This window comes from Nelumbo nucifera, chromosome 1, assembly GCF_055504915.1.
Source record: "Nelumbo nucifera cultivar China Antique chromosome 1, China Antique-T2T, whole genome shotgun sequence".
Taxonomy (NCBI): domain Eukaryota; kingdom Viridiplantae; phylum Streptophyta; class Magnoliopsida; order Proteales; family Nelumbonaceae; genus Nelumbo; species Nelumbo nucifera.
In genome coordinates this window covers 83,260,878-83,285,523 of record NC_142649.1, presented here as the reverse complement: position 1 = coordinate 83,285,523, position 24,646 = coordinate 83,260,878, and the positions used below count along the sequence as shown (strand labels likewise).

The following is a 24,646-nucleotide window of genomic DNA, read 5'->3' as shown; positions in this document are numbered from 1 at the left end:
CAAAAATTATGCAAGATATTACATGGCATAGATCCACTTCTTCTCAATCTTCATCCTGCAAGAGTTTCCTTGCATCCAGTTCCAAAGGTTCTTCCACATGGACAAATTTCAAGAACGACCTCTTTGAAGACTATGGAGGAATGGAATCAGGGGGCCATTCACTGACACTAGGAAGGCTATACGCTTGGGAGAAGAAACTATATGAGGAAGTGAAGGTAAAAAGTTTTCAAGTACCCCTTCACCCACATGAAGTTTTGAACTCTTATCCCACAACCTATTATAGTGATTTCTTATTTGAACAGAGAACACATTTGTAAGCCCGGGTTCACTCACCTTGGTTCGCCTAAACAAAGAGTATAGAGAGCCTTGTGTCGGTGTGAGTTGAGGTTCGGGGTCACCTTTAATGTGTCCAAACAGAGAACTAGAACCACCTTCATAGGAAGAAGAAGAAGAAGAAGAAGAAGAAGAAGAAGAGGAGGAGGAGGAGAGTGTAAAACTCAGTAACATGGAATTGACGAAGAAAAAGTAGTAATTCCTTCATTAAAATAATCAAGTATATATAGGCATTTATTACAAGAAGCCAAAAGAGACTGACATGGCATTTACAAAAACAACCAGATCTGTAACCGATTAATAGATTGGTAACAAACTTCTTCCAAGAGTAAACTTCATCGCAGCTAAAGCTCATTGCAAGTTTCTCATCACAACCTGCGTCAACTAGGTATACTGGGTATTCTCCTAATACCCCCCCCCCCTTCAAGTTGGAGCATGAGGATTAAAAATTCCCAACTTGGGTAATAAATAAGCAAATCTATCTTGGCCAACAGCTTTGGTAAAGATATCTACAAGCTGAGCTGATGTAGGAAGATGAGCAGTAGTTATAGCTTTAGACTGAAGGTGCTCTCGTATGAAATGACAATCTATTTCAATGTGTTTGGTGCGCTCATGGAATACTGGATTAGCAGCGATGTGGAGTGTTGCCTTGTTGTCACAGTATAACTGCATCGGTTGTGGATGAAAGAGACCAAGATCAGAGAAGACTTACTTCAGCCATAATAGTTTGCTGGTGGCAGCTGCCATTGCACGATACTTTGCTTCAGCAGAAGAGCGGGCCACTATTGCTTGCTTCTTGCTCTTCCATGACAAAGGAGATTGTCCTAGGGTTGTGAGATAGTCGGTGATGGATTTTCGTGTGGTTGGGCAACCAGCCCAATCTGAGCCACAATAAGTTCGCAAATGGAGATCACAATCAGCCGAAAGAAGTATTCCTTGCTCTGGTGTAGCCTTCAAGTATTGAAGGATGTGCATTGCAATATCCAAATGTTGTTATCTAGGATAACTCATAAATTGACTTGGAATGTGAATTAAATAAGTGAGTTCTGGTCTCATAATGGTGAGATAGAGAAGACGACCCCCAAGTCATCTGTACTGATTGGGTTGAGTAATTGGCTCACCGGATTCTGGTCCCAAATGATGTTGTTGTGTAATGGGAAACATACTAGGTTTGCATCCTAGCATGCATGCATCCTGAAGGATGTCAGGGGTATATTTCCTTTGACAGAGAAAAATGCTGGAAGAAGACCGAGAGATATCAATGCCAAGAAAATATGAAGGACGCTAAGGTCATTGATTGGAAAACACTATCGTAGGTAGTCCTTAAGAGCAGAAATACGGGTTGGGTCATTTTGATAATCACCAAGTCATCAACATATGCAAGTACCACAAGAATGTTGTCTGATTGGACTGAAGTAAAGAAGGTATTATTAGCAATTGATTACTTGAAGCTCCGTTGGCAAAAAGCATGAGCTAAAGTTTCAAACCAATTGCGCGAGGCTTGCTTAAGGACATAAATGGATATGTTCAAGTGACATGCTCATTGATCCTTAGGAGGCAAGAGTCCTGGTAGAGGCACCATGTAAATTTCTTTATGGAGAGTACCATGGAGGAACGCATTGTTTACGTCCATCTGATGTAGTTCCCAATTTCAGGTTGCAGCCAGTGCTAAGAGACAGCGTATTGTTACTAGCTTGGCAACTAGGGCATATGTCTCTGTATATTCAATGCCTTCAATTTGAGTATAGTTTTTTGCTACCAAGTAGGCTTTGTAACGCTCAACAGTTCCATTAGACTTGTATTTGACTTTGTAGGCCCAACGACACCCAATGAGAGTTTTTCCCGGTGGTAGGTTAGTCAAGGTCCAGGTATGAGTGCGCTCAAGTGCAGATAGTTCAACTGACATAGCTTGTTTCCAACAGTCATGTTTGCTGGCTTCATCATAATAAGAAGGCTCAAGTTGTGTAGAGGGGATTGAACTCATAGTTAAAAAATTGGAGATTGGGTGGTGGGTGCTGCATGAATTAGTTTGTGACTTAAGTGTTGGGAAAATGTAGTCAGCCAGGTTTGGTGGAGGTTTTTTGGAGCAAAGTGGGTGATGGTTATGTGAAGTTGAAGGGCTAGGAACAGCAAGTTTAGAAGTTGGCGAAGTGATGAAGTCCATGTCACTATTGTGTTCGGGCAATTTTGAATTAATAGGGGGTTGTGAGTTGTCACAAACTGGTTCAGTTCTAGGTGTTTGACTAGGAACTGTATCACCGATTGTTGGTAGAGGCATGATTGATAGTGGGGATGGGTCCAAAGACATGTCCTCATCAACAAAGGGAAATTTGTGTTCAAAGAAAATCACATCTCTAGACACAAATATCTGCTTGGTTGTCAAGTCATATAATCTGTATCATTTTTTACCATTAGTATACCTGACTAACACACATTTAGTGGCACAGGTATCAAATTTATCACACCCACGTCGGGATGTACTTGCATAGAAGAGGCAACCAAATGTTTGGAAATGATTATATGAAGGAGGCTTGATGAAAAGAAGTTCATATGGTGATTCCCCATCAAGTATTGGAATAGACAAGTGATTAATGATGTAAGTTGTTGTCAGAATACATTCTCCCCATAACTTGATTGGCAAGTGCGCTTGGAACCGTAAGGCCCTTGCTATCTCAAGTAAGTGTCGATGCTTGCGCTCAATGACCCCATTCTATTGAGGGGTGTCTATGCAAGATGTTTGATGTAAGATTCCATGTGTTGTCAAGAAATCTTGAACAAGTCTCGAGAGAAATTCAGATCCATTACCCGAATGGATATACTTAACTTGGGCATTGAACTGGGTTTTCACCATTTCACAAAACATTACAAGAAAAGAACACACATCTTATTTATATCGTAATAAGTATACCCATGTAGCTCGAGTACAATTGTCTACAATTGCCAAGAAATAATGAGCTAGGGTTGTTCATAAGAATGTCCAACCCGACCAAACCGACCAACCAGGACCGATCCAACCCGAGTTGGTCGGGTTTTCATCAGTACCGGTCGATTTCGGGTTGGGCAAATATATAAATCGATATTTTGGGTCGGTTTCGGTTTTCTTGTAACCTGAACCGAACCGAACTAGTCTTAGTTCCTAGTTTGAGTAGTTTCCTACTTAATTATAACTAGTTTTCTACTAGAACTAGAAGGCCCATTAGGCAATTACAATTAGAATAGGCAATCTATCCTAGTTTCCAACTTTCTATAATCTTTTACACCAAATAGGCAACCCATTAGGCAATTACAATTAGAATTCAATTAAGTGTCCTTTTGTACAGGAGCAAAACCGAAACCGACCCAACCCGACTCAAACCGACCAGGTCGATTTGGCCTATTAGTGGGTCGGTTTCGGTTTCCACCTCAGGTAACCCGACCAGGTCGGGTCGGTTGGGAAAACTCCAATAAATCGACCCAACCCGACCCGTGAACACCCCTATAATGAGCTATAGAATAAGATGGAGTGCGATAGCCTCCCCAAATATCACAATGCATGAGTGTAAACTGGGCATCAGATCTAGTATGACTAATAGGAAAAGAAGGATGCATTTGTTTTACTCGAAAGCATATGTCGGAACAATCATCTTTTGGTGCAGTAATGTGTAGTTCCGGAATCAAAGCAAGTTTCTCATAAGAAGCATGTCCCAACCTTGAATGCCATATGAGTGGATCATGTGCGTGCGTACTGTGCAAAGAGATGGTTGATGGAAAGGAAGTGGAGTGATATAGCCCATCACGCATCCAGCCCACACCAATCAGCTTCTTGGATGTCAAGTCCTGAAGGGCACAGAAAGTGGGAAAGAACAATATAGCACAATTAAGGTCTTTGGTAAGTTTACCCATAGATATAAGATTGCATTGAAATCCCGACATGAATAAAACATCCTTTAATACCTGATTTGAAGACAACGCTATGTCACTTTGTGACTGAACCGATAACATTGTTTCCATTTGGCAGCTGAACCGGTTTCAGTGTTGATGCCAATGTAATAGATGTAGTAGCAAATTCAGAATTAGCGGGAACCATGTGATCTGAGGCCCTACTATCCAAAAGCCAAGAAAGGGTAGTGAATTTATCTGCAAAGTTGGCAGAGAAAGTATGTTTAACTTTGTTTATAAGATCAGATAGATTGCTGATAGTGCTTAATAACTGTTGATACTGTTCCTTGGATAGGTTGGAAACCGGAGAGTCTCCTTGGACTAAGTTTGTGCCAGGAGCAGCCTTTTCTTGATTGCCAGTGCTGTTCTTGGGTGTGGACTTTGATCGAGTTCCCTAATTTGGTGGATTCCCGAACAATTCAAAATAGCGGTCCTTGCTGTGGCCCTATTTCTTGCAGTGATCACAACGAATCTTGGGCTTTTCTTTTCCTCCTTTTGGGTTGAATTTTGGACTTGCCACATGAAAAGCAACATCCTCTGTAGTTGGACCGTGTTGAGCAATTAAAGACCGATGTCTTTCTTCTTGTGATACAAGTGCATAGACTCTACTAATGCTCGGTAGAGGGTCCATGCTCAAAATGCTCGATCTGATATTGTTAAATTTTTCATTTAGACCCAACAAAAACTAATACACCACACCTTATCTCTTTCTCGTTCTGTAACAAAATTTTTCTGGATTCCACAAGTACACAACCCATAGGTACATAATGGCCCGACCATGTAGGCTGACAATTCATCCCAAATTGCCTAGAGTTTTGAGAAGCAAACAAAGACATGGAGACTTTCTTGCCCGAGCAACATGAGTTCTCTCTTGAGATGAAAGATCCTTGGTGCATTTCCTCGTGAGAACCTTTCTTCCAAATCTTTCCACATTTCTTGAGCGTTTTCAGCATAGGCTACGCTTTCATGGAGATCTTTGGCTAAAGCATTGAAGATCCATGACACCACCATGGAATTACATTTCGACTAAGCGAGGAACTTTGCCTAATTTGCCGGATCTGGCTTCTGAATCATTCCATTCACAAATCCAATCTTGTTCTTGGCGTTGAGAGCATTAGTCATTGCTCTTCGCCAAGTCATATAGTTGTCTCCATTAAGAAGACAAGAAACAAGCACTGTGCCAGGGCTGTTAGAAGGATGGAGGTAGAACGGATCACCAAAAGAGGAGATTTGATCAGCGATAGTGAATATGGTGTTTCCACTTCTATTCACGGTCATCCTTGTTGATGGCGAAAAAGGGCAAAACAAGAATAAGAAGAAGACTGGAGTCAAGAAAGGCAAAACAAGGAGTAAAAGAAGACTGGAATCAAGAATCAGAATTTTCCGATAGGGCCTAGGGCTCTGATACCATGTAAAACTCAGTAACACGGAATTGACAAAAACAAAGTAGTAATTCCTTCATTAAAATAATAAAGTATATATAGGCATTTATTACAATAAGCCAAAAGAGGATTACGTGGCATTTACAAAAACAACCAAAACAAATCCGTAACCGATTAATGGATTAGTAACAAACTTATTCCGAGAGTAAACTTCATCACAGCTAAAGCTCATCGCAAGAGTAAAGTTCATTGCAACTTGCGTCAGCTGGGTTTATGGGGTATTCTCTTAATAAAGAGCGTACTACTGGAGCTCTCACCGGTGTGTAGGGTAAGAGGGTTTAGTGGGAGGAGAAAAGAAATAGAAAGGGAAAGGAGGGTTCGAATTGTGAAGGGTTTAATTTGATTTTTGTCATTTTGTGCCCCGGTTCAACCACATAGCTAACTAACGGCCAAAACCCCGTTAGGCTCCATTTGGTTTGTAGGATGGGGATGAGGAGAAAAATGGAATATTCTAAAAATATTCCTTTTTCTCTCATTTGTTTTGAGGGAAATAGAGGGATGGGATGAGAAAAATGTGGGGTATCAAATCCTAAAACCATGGGTTTGGGGTCACACCAAAATTGCGATCCGAGTGGAAATTTTGAGAAATCACTATTACCATCGACGACGAACAAATGAGGGAACTAACAATGATGAACAAAGGAGGGAGAGAACCAATGCCTTTCCCGTTACCATCGGTGATCTTCTACCTCCCCTTCCCCGTTCTAACCCAGAAGCAGAGCAGTGGCGGCAGTACCCCCTCTCAGCCACTCCCTTCCTCCCTCTCTCCTCTCTTCTTCTCTTTCTTCTTCTTCTTCTTCTTCTTCTTCTTCTTCTTCTTCTTCTGTCTTTTGTTTTTCACCCAGGAAAAACATTGTTCATCGTCTTCTCGACAACGAACACAGGAAATACCAACGGCGATGACTATGATCATTTACCCTCTAGTACCTCTCCATTCATCGTCTTCACTTTCTACCGGCAAACTACTATCTCTGGCGACACTGTTCGCTTTCCAATGGTGACCAACGACAGTTCATCGTCTTCGCTTTCTGTCGATGAACTACTCTTCATCTTCATCTTGGTGAAAGAGAGCACCCCACAACGGCTTCCTCTTTATCACATTCTTTTTCCCATTATTTTCCCATGTATAAAACCAATAATGAAACTGTAAATTTTTAGACTTTTTCATCCCATCCCATCCCATCCCATCCCATCCCTATCCCACAATACAAGAGAGAATACCGAGAATAGCCTTTTGTGTTACTCGGGAGAACGGAGAGAGAGACATTAATGCTTCACAGAGGGCCATCAAAAGGCCGCAAGGCAACGACCCAGTTGGTGGGACCGTGGGACTGTGGGAATAAGTAGTAGGTTTGCCGAGAAAAATACAAGCTTCACCAACTGCTCAAGATATTGATCGTTAACGCTGCTCAAAATCTTTCTTCATTCTTTGATCTACCTCTGTAAATCAGAGTCCGGAACTGCTAGTAACAAGCATTGGTAGGTACGTTAAAGTTTTGTGCACTTATTTGGAAGTTTTCAAAACATGATATTGCAAGTTTCTGATTGTTGAGGAAATGTGGCACAAGAAATCAGTTATTTCAAATATACGTTCTATCTACACCAGCCGTTGCCTCTCCAGCTCTGCTGACCAACTCTCCGCCTTCGATCCCTTCCTGCGTCACCCCTCCCACCATCAGCTTTCCACCATCAATTCCAAAGAGGAGCTTCTCAAGTCCTACCAAGTCACTCCGCCCATCAAACCATGGCCCCTGCGCCTCTACCCCAAGCGTCTTGTCTCCATGATTAACCGCCAGCAGAACCTCGACCTTGCCCTCCAGATATTCGACCATGCCGGTAAATTCCACCCTGGTTTCTCCCATAACTACGATACCTACAACGCCATGATCGAGAAGCTTGCTCGAGCTCGAGCTTTCGAACCCATGGAAACCCTAATGTCTCAGTTGCACAGATCCCAAATCAAATGTGGTGAAAATTTGTTTGTAACGGTTATCCGAAACTATGGTATCGCCAGCCGACCCAAATGGGCGATTCGAACTTTCCTCCGGATCACTGACTTCGGTGTTGAGCGGTCGGTGAGACCCTTCAATACGCTCTTGAACGCACTTATCCAAAATAGACGGTACGATTGGGTCCATTTGATGTTTAAGAATTGTAAACACAAGTTTGGAATCGTCCCTAATGTCTTCACCTGTAACATTTTGATCAAAGCTTTGATCAAGAAGAACGATTTAGAAGGATCAATTAAGGTTTTAGATGAAATGCCGGCTATGGGAATGATTCCCAACCTCATGACCTATACAACGATATTAGGCGGTTATTGTTCACGCGGTGATATGATCGGAGCCAAGAAGATTTTCGATGAAATTCTGGATCGAGGGTGGGTTCCGGATGCGATTACCTATACTGTGTTGATGGATGGGTTTTGTAAGCAAGGGAGGCTGGTCGATGCTGTTAAGATCATGGATGATATGGAAGAGAATGGCGTTGATCCAAACGAGGTTACATATGGAGTCATGATTGAAGCTTTCTGTAAAGAGAAGAAATCTGGTGAAGCCCTGAATCTGCTCGATGATATGCTTGAGAAGAAATTTATACCGAGCTCATCGCTCTGTTGTAAAGTTATTGATGTCTTATGCGAGGAGGGGAAGGTCGAAGATGCTTGTGTTGTCTGGAAAAAGCTACTGAAGAAAAATTGCACCCCAGATAATGCAATATCTAGCACACTTATATATTGGCTTTGTAAGAAAGGGAAGGTTTTGGAAGCCAGGAAGTTGTTTGATGAATTTGAAAAGAGTTCAATCCCTAGTGTTTTGACATATAATACACTTATTTCTGGGATGTGTGAGAGAGGGGAGTTGCAGGAGGCTGGGAGGTTGTGGGATGATATGGTGGATAAGGGATGTTCACCCAATGCTTTCACTTATAACATGTTAATTAAGGGATTCTGTACAGTTGGTAAGGCAAGGGAGGGAGTTAGAGTTTTGGAGGAGATGTTGGACAAAGGTTGCATACCGAATAAATCAACATATTCAATCTTGGTTGATGGGCTTTTCGAGTCAGGCATGAATGAGGATATTACTAAGATCCTTCTTATGGCAACTTCAAGAGGAGGGTTTCTCCTAGATTCTGACTCTTGGAGAGTCCTCTTAACCAAGGTTGCTAGTGGACCAGAGAACTGGAGAGTCATTCTTGAGGAGCTATTGTTAGAGAATGCAAGTTAGAGATGGCTTGATCTAAAATGGTTTTCTCTAGACAATTTTGGCAAACTAAGTAGGGTTACGGGATTTAACTACGGGGATCAGTTCAGAGCTATATTGTTGCTCGGAAGATGTATAGGATTTTTAAATTGTATTGTCACCATTCTCATTTGGAGAAGTAAATTATGATTATTCGTTCAGTATTCTTCAGTTTTTGATCTGCATCCTTCCCTGCAAACATGCTTAATGGGGAACCCTACTTATTTATGCTTAAGCCTGTTCAGAGTTTACAATTTTTAACATCCAAAGATCTGTGGATCATGAGATAAATAGTCTAGATAGGATTCCAGGTCTCTGAAATCTTTTAAGAATTTGTACAAGCCTCATGTGGATGTGGTGGCTTAATGGAGAAGCAAAAACAGCTGCGAGAAGTGAGGATGGGTTGTTTTTATTCTGACTTCTGAACAGTTGGATGAGGAAAATTGTAAGCTGTAGGGTTGGTAAATATTGGACTTGGGTCAGCTGCTTGATGTTGAACTGGAAATGACTTCCCAAGCAACAAAATATTCACAAGTTTGGCACATTGTATTCAGTTCAGGTCATGGACTTCCCATTTGAAGAAAGAAATTGTTACAAAGCTTTCATTCTCCAACATGTAACAGCATCAGGATATAATCTAGTGTATGGACAACCTCACTGGGATCCCTTTCTTGCCTAACAATGATACTGCTGTTTTATGTTTATATCTACCATAATTAGCCATTTCAACATGGTTGTATTGATTCAAGGTTGTATATCTGATGCAATGCGGAATTTTTGTTTACTGTGTGGTTTAACAGCATGTACCTTTTTCAGGAGACATTTTCTTTTGTTATTGTTATTCTTTATATTCACTCCATGTGCTTCTTCACTTTTTTGCAATATAACCTGTGTTAAAAATAAGAATAAAACCTTGGCATAAACCAGGCTTCACATTGTGTAGATAATGCAATGAGCATTTTGAGTGGTTGCTTTTTCCTCAATGCTAATGTTTTTCCCAAGTATCCACACCAAAGGCTGAACTCTTCCTGAACATATGTTCTGAATAAGAATAACCTGCAGTATACTTTATGCTTGAAGTTCTATGTGATAGCTACAGGTATAGTTCACTTATTTTGATATTGTCAGCCAGCATCAATAAAGTTTAGGTGTATCAGAAGCAATAATCTTGACAATTCTGCAGCCAGAATATGCTTCATGGCAGTGAACCAATATTTTTTTTTTATTGGAAACGTTAGCTTCCATTAAAACAACATATAAAAACATACAATGTTAACCACTCACAGCATGAGTGTTGACCCCATATTTTTTTCTCAAGGTTTACAACACACCCCGAAAAAGGTTCTCCCTAAGGTTCCCCCTGCTTTGCCAAAGTATCAGCCAAATCGTTGGCTGACCTCCTTGACCAATTGAAAAGTACTCCAGCTTCCCTTGCTAAGCAAAAAATCTCCCTCATTTGCTGTCTAAACATCCACAACTCAAGCTTTTTGTCTGCAGCCATCCTATTAACAGCTTAGAGGCCCCCTCCATCTCAAAATTTTGATTTCCCCCCATTGCTTGGATAGCCTCAAAGGCTCAAACCTTGAAGTAAGACCATAATCTCAGCTCTTAATGAATCCCCCACACATATTGGGTCAGCGTATAATGCTATCAGCCTACCCTTTGTTGTGCTGCGGGTGACCATTGAGCCTGAACCACATTCTTTGTATTTGAAGAATTTGCCACTACCGACCATCCTCTAAAAATGTCCTCAACTGAATAATCTTTGAATAACTCAGTTGATTTCAGCCAATGTATGACCTTAATAAGTATGCAGTCAATGACTTGCTCCTTAGATCTCTCTAACCCTTGGAAGATTCTATTATTCCTCTCTTCCCATATTAACCAAAGGATAGCTGCTCTTGTGGCTCTCTGCCCGTTTACTTTGGTAGTCTAAAAATACTTGCTTCAAAAAGGCTTACCACATCCGAAGGAGGGGTCCACCTGCAACCAAAGAGAACAAAACCAATTCCAGACAAAAGAAGCAAAAGGACAAGATAATAGTAGGTGTGTAATTGTCTCACCACAACCCAAGGAAAGGCAACAAATAGAAAGTTGAGGGGGAACAAATAAGTATGGCAGTGAACCAATATGAAAAATTGTTATTTTAGGTTGTGTTTGGTTTGAGAGAAAATAAGAGAAAACAGAAAGTTGAGGGGAGGTTCTCAAGGAATTTTACAAATTTTGTTAACAATTTTCTGTTTTTCTCTTATATTCTTTCAAATCAAACATGCCCTAAAGTATTTGGTGGAAAAAATGGATTTTTATTTCACCAAAACAGTAATCAGGTTTCAGATTTCACTTAAGAGCAGTCAAGGCTATAAGAGAAGTTGTCTAACAATCTCTGTACTCTGCCAAGATTTTAGAATGCAGAATGGGTGATAGGAATCAATCAGCACCCTTGAAGACTTATTCTAGAAAGAAGAAGGCCTTACAACAGGTCTTGATATGGCATAGTGATGGTACTTGGGATTTGGACTGAATTGAACAAGGGTATTTTTGTCATTTTTTCAATTTTCTGTGGGGTCCAATGATAGGGTTTAATTTGTCTAGTTATAGTTTGTTTATATTTAAAATTTCAGAGTCATTGCATAAGTAGGATTAGAGTTATTGAGATTGAGTGTTCTTTGAATTGAAATAGGATATAACATCTTAGTTTGAGTCCTACTAGGATTATTGAGTCTAATAGTTTGATTCCTAAGACTATTATGAGCCTAACAGTTTGGCTCCTAGGATTATTATTGAGTTTTATTCAGCTTATACTAGCTATGGTGAATGATTCCCATGCCCTAGAGTGATTCTAGGCACCCTGTGAGTGATTCCAAGGTTCTAAATATCGATACGCCTGATATGCCGCTAGGGGCATATTGGGATTTTTTTTGGTACTTTTTTATTATTTTTTTAAATCTGGTTCAGGGGGGTTGGTTTAAGGTTCCTCCACCCCCTGAACCGGTCAAAACCCTGATACACCCTCTGTATGGGCGTATCGGGGTGCTCCCGATACGATATGTATCGACCGATACGGGCCGATAAGTAATGATTTTTTGAACCCTGAGTGATTCCAGGTATTTTCTCTCTTCTTTCTCTCCCTATTTTCTTTCCTATTCCTTCAAGAAACCATTACAATCATCAACAGTCATAAAATTCTGATACAAGAAGATCATTCACATTCTCTAAGGACTAGAACTGAGCTGGTCCTACATTAGTTGGTATCAAAGCCAAGGTTATAGACTGTTATTATCATGGCTACACGTAGTGGCAAGCAGTACAGGGGTCGGCTGACTGATACACAAAGAGATTCATTGATTTCTACCCTTTGCAAGAGAGTTGAAACCCTTGAAGCACAAGTAAAAGAACTTCAAGAAGATTCAAGAAGAAGAAATCCAGATGAAAGGGATGGAGGACGAAACAACGGAGCTGTCCATGAAGATGATAATGGTGAAGATGTAGGATCTGTTAATCTTAGAAGACGACAAAGAGCTGCAAACTGCACAAAGGTACCACCACCTGCACAAGCTAATCGAACCCGAAATACCCATGAAGGGATTGATCAAGAAGCACCTCTCACAAATCTATTTGATGAGATGATGGAGCAAGCTGAACATGGTGGTTATGTAGATGATATAACCAAGAAGGCAAAGGTGGATGTTTCTGATTTCAATGGAGATTTAGACCCTCAATCTTTTTCAGATTGGCTGGCTGCACTAGAGGAATATTTTGACTGGTATGACATGACTGATGATTCGAGGATCAGATTTGCACATATGAAGCTTGGTGGTCATGCTAAAGTATGGTGGAGAAGCATGGAGTGGCGATTGGAGAATGGAGGTGATGGTCCTATTTCTACATGGTCAGAAATGAAGAAACATTTGAGAGACAAGTACCTCCCAATGGACTTCCAAGATGAGTTATATGAGGAATTGACTAACCTTAAGCAAGGTACGCTATCTGTAGTTGAATACATGTGTAAATTTGATGAATTATCTATTAGATGTGATACTATTGAAAGTAAGAGGCAAAAGTTGGCTCGATTCAAGAATGGACTATGGGCTGAAATTAAGAAAGAGATGGTAACTGCTCGAGTCTTTGACTTAGAGGATGCCTACCAAGTTGCTGTCAAAATTGAGAAGACTTTAAAGCAAACCAATGCAAGGCAATTTGTATCACAAATTGGGGAGTATGCAGCTCGTAAGCAAGCTGATGGGGGAAAGACTTCTAGGCCAGCATATTCTAATGCCAGCCTGATAGTGGTGTTGTTACTCAGAAAAAAAACAGCCTGATTCTAGTTGTTTTAGATGTGGAGGAAAGGGCCATATGGCTTACCAATGGCCTACCAAAAGCCTTAATATCATTTATGAAGATGGCATTGAAGCGGTAGGTGACCCGGGTGATGACTTAGCTGAAGAAGAGGATTATTCCTTCACTGATGATGATGCTTGAGATGAAGACAGCAACTATATAGGTGTAGTTAGGCGTATTCTTACATCCCCAAAGGAAGAAATCAAGGAAGATTGGCTTCGTGCAGCAATATTTCAAACTATAGTAAAGAGTGGAGACAAGTATTGTAAGCTCATCATAGATGGTGGAAGTAGTATGAATGTGATTTCTGAAGTCACTATGGTTCGGCTAAAGTTAACACCACAACCACATCCACAACCATACAAAATTGCATTGAGCAATGATTTATACAAGGCTAGAGTTGATATTCATTGACGATTGGCATATTATCAAGAGGGGGACATGGTTATGGTATGTATACGGCCAGAATGTCTTCCTAAAGGTGTGTACAAGAAGCTCCACTCAAAGAGTGTCGGTCCTTACAAAATCATCAAGAAGATAAGTTCTAATGTCTATGTTCTAGAGTTGCCAGATGACATGAGAATTAGTCCTATCTTCAATGTTGAGGACTTGACTCCTTACCATGGACATGTGGATTCTTTGAGACTCCTATACCTAAATTGCCAACTATTGCAGCTCCAAATGACATTCCAGAGGATGTTTTAGATAAGGAGGGTATCAGAAATTCCTTGTCAAGTGGAAAGGCAAGCCTATGTCTAAGAGTTCTTGGATCACTGCTGAAGACTTTCATCGTCTCAACCCAGATCTTTATGAAAGGTACTGGGCTTTTAACTCGCCAAGGTCAAGTTCTTTTAAGCTAGGGAGAGACGATAGGAATCGATCAACACCCATGAAGACTTATTCTAGAAAGAAGAAGGCCTTACAATAGTTTCTGATATGGCATAGTGATGGTATTTGGGATTTGGACTAAATTGAACACCAAGGGTATTTTTGTCATTTTTTGCAATTTTTTGTGGGGTCCAATGATAGGGTTTAATTTGTCTAGTTATAGTTTTTTTTTTTATATTTAAAATTTCAGAATCATTGCATAAGTAGTTTTAGAGTTATTGAGTCTTTGAATTGAAATAGGATATAACAACTTAGTTTGAGTCCTACTAGGATTATTGAGCGTAATAGTTTGACTCTAAGATATTACGAGTCTAAGGCCATGCTTGGGAGTGCTTAAAAATAAGTGCTTATTTGGGCCATTAAGCACTTATTGGTATTTGGGAAATAAGCCCGAAATAAGATAGCCGTTGACTGAATACCTCCCTCCGAAGACGTCACACCACTGGTAGCATCCGAAGATGCTGAACCAGAGCCAACCATGGTGGCCTTAAAATTCATGATCGAACCCTAAAGCTCTGATACCATGAGGCGAAATATAGAGGGAGTTATCTTTGTTAATCATTAAAACATATTGAACATACAACTTAAATAAGAAAAGATAGGAAAGACAAGCCCCTAGAATCTCTCTCAATTAGGGATTGACTAAATCTTTCCCTTAATCCTAGGATATGACTTTCCTAAATTTATTCAAATCTAATCTTTCCTAAATTTATTCAAATATCTTAATCAATCAAATCCTATCTTTCTTAATTTGCCGCAAATCCTATCTTTCTTAATTTGCCGACACTGCTAATAGATCTAGAACATACTTCCTTTAAGAAATAAAGATCTCGTGTTTAGATCTAGCAACCTCAACACCCAAGAAGTATCGTAGCTCACCTAGATCTTTCACCTCAAATTCTTGATGAAGGAGTTGTTTAAGGGACTCAATCTCACTGTTATCATTCCCTGTCACCACAATATCATCCACATATATAGCAAGCAAGGTCAAAGAGGAGTCCACTCTTTTAATGAACAATGTATGGTCTGACTGGGCCTGTACATTGCCGAATTTTTCAAGGGCTTATCTGAATCTATCAAACCAAGCTCTGGGGGACTATTTTAGTTCATACAAGGCTTTATTCAGCCGACAAACTTTCTTACCTGTCTCTGCATCATAAAATCCAGGAGGTAATTGCATGTAGACTTCTTCCTGTAAGTCTCCATTTAGGAAGGCATTTTTAACATCCATCTGGAACAAGGGCCAAGAATAACTGGCTGCAAGGGCTAACAAAACTCGAATAGTGGTCATCTTTGCCACTGGAGCAAAAGTCTCCAAGTAGTCTATACCATAAGTCTGAGTAAATCCTTTTGCAACTAACCGGGCTTTATACCTTTCAATGGAACCATCCGCATTATGTTTCACAGTAAATACCCATCTACATCCAACCGGTTTCTTTCCTTTGGGCTGGTCAACTAACTCCCAAGTATTATTCCTCAGAAGGGCATCCATTTCAACCTTCATTGCATCCTTCCACTCAGGAACTGACAAGGCTTCCTGCACTGTTCTGGGAATAGGAATATCAGCAATGGATGTGAGAAAGGACTTGTAAGAGGGAGACAGGTGATCATAGGACAGAAACTGGGAAATGTAGTGAGCTATGGATGTGGTGCAACGCCGTTTCCCTTTACGGACTGCAATAGGGAGGTCAAGGTCATCCAAAGAAGGTGAAGTAGCAACAGTGGAAGGTATTTCAGTGGGACCTGGATCTGATAAAGGGACTGTAGTACCTGGATTTGGATCCGTAGAAGAAACTGGGGCTGGCCTGGACTGCTGATGACCATAATCAACCTACCTCCACCGCCTGTGATAGACTTTCAACTCCTGACACTTCTGACAACCCTCCCCATTACATCCCTCATCACTCAATGGAATGGGTAAAGGAACTTTTGATGAGTTAACCCCCCTCTCACAAACCCCATTCTCACTACTCTCCCCCTGAGGAGAAACCCTAGGGTAATAGGGTACCTCAAAGAAAGTAACATCCATCGAGACAAATCTCCTCCCGGAAGTAGGGTCATAGCAGCAATAATCCTTTTGAGTTTGTGCATAACCGAGAAAAATGCATTTGGATGCCTTAGGGTCAAATTTGGAACGATGATGTCCAAGAATCTGAACAAAGCAAGTGTAACCAAAGGTTTTAAGGGGAACAATAAATAATTCTTCATCGGGGTATAGAAGGGTAAACGGAGGCTTCAAGTCAAGAACCCGTGAAGGAACTCGATTAGTGAGATACACTGCTGTAAGAATAGCATCACCCCAGAAACGGATAGGCACATTGGAGGTAAACATAATGCTTCTAGCCACCTCCAATATGTGCCTATTCTTCCTCTCGGAAACCCCATTCTGCTGTGGTGTATAAGGACAAGTACTCTGGTGAATAATCCCATGATCAAGTAGATACGAGGCCAGTGGCTTGGTAAAGTATTCTTTCGCATTATTAGATCTGAGGATTTTGATTTTTACCCCAAGCTGGGTTAAAATCATCTAATGAAAGGTCTAGGTCAGAGCAGGAACCTCATCTCGAGAATGCATAAGGTAAACCCAAGAAAAACGAGTATAGTCATCAACAAACAACAAGAAATATCTGTACCCCCCATAGAAGGGATGTGATACGGGCCCCAAACATCGGTGTGCACAACATCAAAGGAATTACTACTTTTATTACTCAAGGAATAAGATGTTCTACAATGCTTTGCAAGCTCACAACTCTCACATCTCAAATTTGACATCTGAACAGACTCAAACAAATTAGGAAACAAACTCTTCAAAGACCGAAAGGATAAATGACCTAACCAATTATGTCAAAGCATAACCGGACTAACAGACTGAGAAACAAAAGACTTCTTATCTTCATGATCTTTCCAATGCGAACTCTCTCCAAGCAAATAGATCCCATTCGTCTCACGGCCAGTCCCAATCACCTTCCTTGTCTCCAAGTCCTGAAAAACACATCGGTCAGGGAAGAAGGTTACTGAACAGTTCTGATGTTTTGTAATACTACTGACTGAAAGCAAGTTAGTTTCAAGCTTAGGAACATGCAAAACTGAGGATAAGGAAATGGTATTAGACAACTTGATGTCTCCCTTGCCAGAAATGGGAACAAGGGAACCATCAGCAATAGACACTTTATCTCTACCAGAAGATAAGTGATAGGTAGTGAACAGTGACGGCAAGCTAGTCATATGGTCAGATGCACCTGAGTCTATTACCCAACAATGTTTAGTGTTACCTGGAGCTGAAGCATGGTAAGCTGAGGCCCGAGTACCTGAATGAGCAAAGGCTGATGTGGAAAGAGCTGATGATGACTGAGATGATTGAGCTGAATTCCCAACTTCCTTTTCCAATTGTGTTAGGTCAGCCCGAACAACAACTAAGGTGTCTAGAGGCGTGCCTTTTGTGCCCGATGAGGATGCAAAATCGGTATTAACAGCCATATAGGCATTACCCCTTTTGTTCCTCAGTTTTGCTGGGACTAGATTAGGGTGCAGCTTCCAACATGTGTCTTTAGTATGCTTAGGTTTCTTGCAATGTTCACACACTAGATCCCGCTTATCTTCCTTCTTTATATCCCTTTTTGTATCACCCCCAGACTTAGGTTTAACTGCTGCCAAGGCTGGTGGGAAGGGCTGATGTTGCATCATAACCTTTCTCCTAGTCTCTTCTCTATGCACCAATGAGTAGGCTTGAGATAAGGTCACACTGTCCCTTGTTAGTATCTGCTGTCTCACAATATCATAATCAGAATTCAGACTAGCTAGGAATTCAAAAACCCTATTAGTCTCCACTTGCTTTCTATGAGTCTGTGCATCCTTCTGACTTTCCCACTCAGTGTTTCTAGATGATCAATTTCATGGCACAAAGATTTCAAAGTAGAGAAGTAAATGACGACTGGTTTCTCTCCTTACTTGAGGTTATCAATCTCACACTTCAATTCATAGGCCCTAGCAACATTAAGGGGTTGGGAGTAAGTCTCTTTCATGACATCCCAGATTTTCTTGGCTGTTTTTGCCCACAAATAGTTTCGGCTGATATGTGGCTGCATAGAGTTGTCATAACCAAGTAGTTCTCCTGAACCCATTTGGTATACATTTGGTCCTCCTTAGATGGTTCTTTCACATCTCCCAATAGGTAGCTAAGTTTTCCTCTACCCCCAATAGCCGTCATGGCCGATTGGGCCCATTCTAAGTAGTTGGATCCATCAAACCTCACAGTTGTAATCTGAAATGCATTCTCAGACATATTACCAGAATTGCTAGTCCCAAAAGCACCTTCCCCCTGATTCTTGAACTCCATTTTTGGTTAAGAATTAGCAATCAAAAACTTTTGAAGCTACTGTAATAGGAAACAATACCTAAGCAACTGATAACAGCAGGCCTAGGTCTTCCACAAACAAAGGGAAAACAGAATTCTGTATGAACCTAGTTCAGATCTGATCTGAAACTAATCGACAGTTCTGAATTTTTAGGGTGAACCCAGTTCAGATCTGATCTGAAACTAATCGACAGTTCTGAATTTTTAGGGTGAACCCAGTTCAGATCTGATCTGAAACTAATCGACAGTTCTGAATTTTTAGGGTGAACCCAGTTCAGATCTGATCTGAAACCAATCGACAGTTCTGAATTTTAGGGTTTTCTCTCAAAACCCTGAAGAGAAAAAAGTTTCAGCCGCACCTCTCAGAATAGACCAAGATGGTTCTTTCAAGGTTGTTCTCAAGCAAAAACTTACTTTGTGAAAGAAGATCTCTGGCCGTTGCCTTCTGTCTGATGCGAAACCCTAATCTTGGGGATCCGAAGCCTTTTCTAATTCTTCCTGACTAATGGAATTCTCTCAGCCTTCTACAATCTTCTTAGTAGTAGCCGCACACTACCAATAGCTTCCAAGAATCAACTGATCCTCCTTCTTAGTCTCCCAGCCCTAGGCAACTCTCATGTGGTTGGCTGGATCAGACTCACATGAGAAACCCTAATCCTTGCTCTGATACCAAGTAGTCGATCAAGACTACAATTAGTCTTGAATCCGAAAGTAAAAGAAAAGATTACAGAAGGAGAAAAGAAGAAGAAAAGAGGGAGAAAAACACATGAAGGGTTTTAGAAAAAGGAGAGAGAGGGTCGAATTATTCTAATCTGCCGACCCACTCTTAATATTTATATTTTACTAATTGTAAAAAGGCTGAATTGCCCTTATTGCTTACATGGCAAATAAACTAATAATAAAGCTGAAATAACAAGCTGTAACAACAAAACTGAAATAACTACAAACTAACACTGACATAACTAACAAAGAATACATGCTGTGTTGCCATACGAACATAGTGGGGACCACAGCCGTGGGGTTCACATCAATGTTCTCTACACATGTTACCTATAGTAATGAATTCTATCTCATTTTAAAATTACAGTGTTGTGAATTACCAAATGCTACTTTCTGGAAAATCTGTGTGGATCTGGGGGATGGTAGGCAGACTGAGAAGTGTCAACCATTTCCTCTCCTCGATCAAATATCTGGGTATGACATCTGTGGTGCTGCCACCTCTGAAGGACTAAATATATGAAGTAAGCCTGCAGCTCATGTTTGTTTTCTTTTTTGTTCCGGTTTTACTTCCTTTGTGTTTGTTATGTAGCATACTCACTGAACCACCAATACCTTCCATACTGTCATCTTTGTCTACTGGTGCCTGCATGACAGTCCCATCATATGATTTTGGCTCCAAAAGGTCATCCAGATTCTTGTTCTCTCATTTCCATCTGCAAGTCAGAAAATAAGGTGGGTAGAGTATCCTTCAGATCAGTTGGCAAAGATGCCAATATATTATTATATTATTAAAAGTGACAGTGAAATTTTCAATTTCTTGAACATTGCTAAATAGCCAGTGCCAGCTGTGCCAGGTATTTCATTCATGATCCCTTTTTCCTTTTCCCTCAAATATTATGTGATTCATAGTTCCATGAGCTGTAGAATTGGTATCTTCTAATCAAATAGGAAGTTGTTCGTTGCTTTAGCTGTAAATATATATTTTTCTGATTTTTGCAATGTTATGGCCATTGCACTCTGACATTTTTTCTTTGGTACCTGGTATATTCAGGAGGGGTGAACATGGGTCGGTTCGGTTTGATTCCATGGCAGAACCTAGAACCTACCCTGTAGGGGTTGGTTCCAGGATTTTGGAACTGGAACCTACCATGTGAAGGTCGGATCTGGCCTTGGTGTTTCCGGGGTTGGTTGCAAGGTCTATATGTGGAACCTATTCTTTCTTTACTCTCCCCCTTCAAGAAAAAAAATGAAATATGTCCTTCAAAAACTTGATTTTCAATAATGATAATATATAGTTTAAAACTTATATCGTCTTTATTGATTAAACTGAGTAATTTAATATGTAGAATATCATAATATATTAATATATGGTTGAAAAATTGTCATTATGTTTTAAATTTTGTAAATATTACCTTTTACATAATTTATTATACACATACAAATATTAAAATGAAAACAAATGATCAAATCACTTAAGTAACTCAATGGTCAAGTGAGACCATGGCTTTTGTAACCATGAGTGCTTGGGTTCAAATCTTCACATCCTTAAAATTATTTTGGGGTTTATTTCAAAGCAACTTCGGTTCCGAGGTTGGTTCATCGGGTCGGTTCAGATGGGGTAAACCCCTAGACCCTGGAATCGACCTAGGTGGGGATCGGTTCCAAGGATTTGGAACCAGACCCTACCTTGTAACAGATCGGGTGGGGTCGGTTCAAGGCCGGTTCGAGGTTGGTTCCATTTGGTTCTGGGTAGAACCTACCCATTTGCTCACCCCTAATATTCAGCTATTGTAGTTAGAGATGAGGTTGGAGTATTCGTAGAGATAGCTGACAAGGTCTTTGCCATTGCTACCATAACCTCATTGAGGTGCATTTCTAGAATTTCAATCTTTTTGTTTGGCATTTTCTGCTTGTAGTTGTCCACTTTTACATTATAATGGTCAATACAGGCTGCAGAACAAGATTATGACTTATGTGAAAGAGAATGAAAGAACTGAAAAACTCTCAGGTGGTGTTGCAGTCATTCAGGTAGATCTCTTAAACATGAATAGAGCTTTTAGTTGCACATGCAACACATCTGCCCCACGACTAGTAAATATTCAAAATTGCCATGCACACTTTGTAATTTGAATTCTAAAACATGATAAACCATTAATTTGGAGATTTGGGAATTAGAAAATTAAAATTGTTTAATGCAGCCCTCCTTAGTAAGTGGATTTGGTACTGAAAAGAACTCTTGGTGGAGAAGCCTAATTGCAGCCAAGTTTGGGGTGAACTGGGGTAATTGGTGTTCTCAAGCCCCCCTTCCAAATTGGGGCTGTTCTATTTGGAAAGGAATCATAAAATGTTTTCCCTTTTACTCTGAAGGGATGGGGTTCAAGATTGGCTAAGGCAATAGGTTAAAGTTTTAGAAAGACCCATGGTGTATGGACAGTACCTTGGCCGAAGCTTTCCCTCTCCTCTTTCAGTGTGCAGCTAATCAAGATGTCTCAGTGGCTGATTCCTATGTCTTTTCTGAAAATTCAGTAGTCTGGGTCCCTTAGTTCAGAAGAAACTTGTTTGACCAGGAGTTTGGTGAAGTGTTGGAGTTGCTGAACCTTTTATAGAGGCAGGAAATTGACATCAGCAAGGAGGATGAGTGGTGTTGGAACCTTTTCGGATTTCCCTAGTAAGCAGATTTGGAATCCTACATCTCCCTCAAAAGTAAATTTCTGGTTTGGACTATGACTTTAGATAAATGTCTCACTAGAACAAGTCTAGAGAGAATGGCCTGCAACTCTTGGATTTGTCTTGTGGCCTCTGTGGTCTAGTGCCTGAAACCACAGATCATCTGAGTATCCACTGTTCTGTCACTTCCAAGGTGTGGAAGCTAATACATTCTGCTGTTAGTAAACTGATATCTTGGGTCTTCGTAAAATCTTAGTTCAAAAACCTGAATGTGCCTGAGTTGTTAAGATCCCATTCCATTTGGAGTCTGTAAACTGATCTGCTTTCCTAGCCAATCTCAGTGTGGCTAGGGGACTGTTGTATGATTTGCTTGCTGTTTCTAATAAAATTTTATCTTACCTTTCAAAAAGAAAAAAAAAACATAAATTTTCCAAACATTAGAAGCAACCCATTTTATTTGGCCAAACTGTCCGTGCAAGTCTTGAAACATTTAGGCTAAGTTCTGATTTTGTTTTCCTTTTGCTAGGCATATTACAGTCTAAGTAGAAGACATGGCTGACCTGCCTACAATCTTCCACAATAAATTTGCTTGTCTTAAAGAATAGGAAAAGAGATAAAATTAGGATAAATTAAGATGTGTAATGCAATCAATGAAAACTCTTTGAAATCTTGGCATGGAATCAAGTCTTCTAATACTTGAAAGGATATGTACACCAGGTAGGAATATGCCAACTCTTTGAAAGTCTGGTTTTGATCCACGAACTAGTTCATAGATACTTGCTATGATACACTAGGTAGGAATATGCCAAAAAAGTGAAGTATTGATTTTGTTTCAGCGCAGTGCATTTTCTAGAGATGTTGAATTGGCTGTATATTTCCATGCACTTGAAGAGATGCTGCTATCTTAGTATGTATATGCTTGCAGAGTTTATAGCTATCTAGTTTAAGTCTAGCATTACTAGATTAACATGGAAAAATGATAAATTGTATATGCAGCAAGGTTGTGTAAACTTCTCTTGGTTTCCAAAACAAGTTTAAATTCAGTTATAGCTCAGTATAATGTGGGCATATATCTATTAGTTGGTGCTTTTACATGCAGTTTGAATGAAATAATAAAGCACTATTTATGTGTTTTGATTCCTGTGATAAAGCCTTCTTCCTTCTCTTTGTAGTCTGTATACCTGAGTGGAATAACTGAAGAAACCCCACCTGTTCAACTCTAGAGGAAACAGAGCCTCTTCCTGGAGATACCCTCAAGAATGGATTTCGTGACAATATGAAGTCCCACTCCAACAAGAGTAAATTTTCCGTCAATACCTAGCCCTGCTTCAGCAAGAATTTAGGCTCAGTTTGGAAAGAGTACAAATGCAAATATGTACAGTGTAAATACATACAAAATATAAGGTTTTGCACTCTACATATTTGCATTTGTACTGCTTCCAAACTCAGCCTTATGGATCCCCAGGTCTGTCCTCATCTATAGGTAAATCAACAACAAAAAAGCCTCCCACCACATTTAAGCTGCAAGATTGGAGTTCAATGGCAGATATTGAAAAAGCTGCGACTCTAGCACTTGGGGCTTCACCAGCAGGCTGGGAGAAGACTTCAAATACCTGAGGTAGAGGCTTGATATTTATGTTGTTTCTATTAATATTTTTAGCTTCTTCCTACATCTCCTTTCTTGGTAATGTTTCCATAAAAAGAAAAAAAGAATGCAAATTGGGGATTGGTTGTTGATGTAGTCATTGGTAAATGGGAATTATGCAATGGAAACAAATTTAATGTAGTTCTTATCTTGCAGATAGGAAGAAGAAAATGGAGTTTTGGTGATGCAAATAGGAAGCAATAAAAGAATCCTTGGGTAAATGGGAATTATGCAATGGAAACAAATTTAATGTAGTTCTTATCTTGCAGATAGGAAGAAGAAAATGGAGTTTTGGTGATGCAAATAGGAAGCAAGGAAAGAATCCATGGGTTCAATTCTCATTCTTGCTCATTCTTTCCCAAAATAAGTTTCTAAATCGAACAACTCCAACAGGAGTATATTTTGAAACTATCTGCTAATTTTCATTGTCTTAGTTTTGTATATATATACCAAGAAATGAAAACTAACTAGCTCTTCTTTTTTCTTCTCATGGATGTAAGTTACAACAGGTTTGTATCACGTATGACATGTTGATGTTAGCAAAATCTCATGCAAATATTTTCTGGTATTAATAAAAATCTATTTGACCAGAGTAAAAATGCTTGGACTCCTCTCTTGGGTTGAGCGTTTGTTAAATTTTGAATGGGCCTGCCCCGAGGCCTCATGTCCAATGCAATGTAAAATCTTCAAGACAGGCCGTTTAAAAGAGGACAAACACAATCCACCTATCTTTATGTAGGAAATATGTCGGGGACCCAACTGGGTCTCATATGACTCTTCCAACATATATCTGACATCTTTTCTTCAGCTACAACTCCACTAAATTACCTTCCATCCAATAATTTTTGAATGCATGGAAGCATATACTCGCCATTTTCCCTTGATATGATTCACAAGAGACAAAGTATGAGAGACAGGGAAAGCTTCTGTCCATAAAATCCTCTGAAAAACCTCCTGCAAATCCCACCTACATCAGGGTTGGGGGGAGGGGAGGTTATGGGTTTGGGACATGGGCTACCCCAGTTGTGTAGCCCCATGAAACAGAAATTAAAAAGAAGATTAGAAGCCCCATTTCTGAGTTAGAATGTGAGACTTTACAAGA

General features: G+C 40.1%; 1 protein-coding gene across 11 annotated transcripts; it reads left to right on the top strand.

The window, feature by feature from the left end:
* Positions 1-6,895: 6,895 nt before the first annotated feature.
* On the top strand, positions 6,896-24,151 carry LOC104599419 (Pentatricopeptide repeat (PPR-like) superfamily protein). 11 transcript variants are annotated; one of them, XR_016074487.1, is made up of 6 exons: positions 6,896-7,176; positions 19,600-19,753; positions 19,822-21,099; positions 21,182-21,260; positions 23,072-23,517; positions 23,701-24,151. XR_016074487.1 is itself a non-coding variant. In XM_088886899.1 (1 exon), the coding sequence occupies exon 1, from the start codon at positions 7,250-7,252 to the stop codon at positions 8,915-8,917; it is 1,668 nt and encodes a 555-aa protein (XP_088743025.1). In that variant the 5' UTR covers positions 6,921-7,249; the 3' UTR covers positions 8,918-9,754. The 11 variants fall into 11 exon arrangements, 1 of the variants encoding a protein (XP_088743025.1); XR_016074493.1 differs by having other exon boundaries at positions 6,897-7,176; positions 19,887-21,099; positions 23,701-24,150; XR_016074481.1 differs by having other exon boundaries at positions 6,897-7,172; positions 19,600-21,099; positions 23,701-24,150.
* Positions 24,152-24,646: the final 495 nt, after the last annotated feature.

Bases quoted from the DNA above. Each gene is read 5' to 3' on its own strand.
- LOC104599419 (XM_088886899.1), top strand. From the start codon at position 7,250: ATGTGGCACAAGAAATCAGTTATTTCAAATATACGTTCTATCTACACC.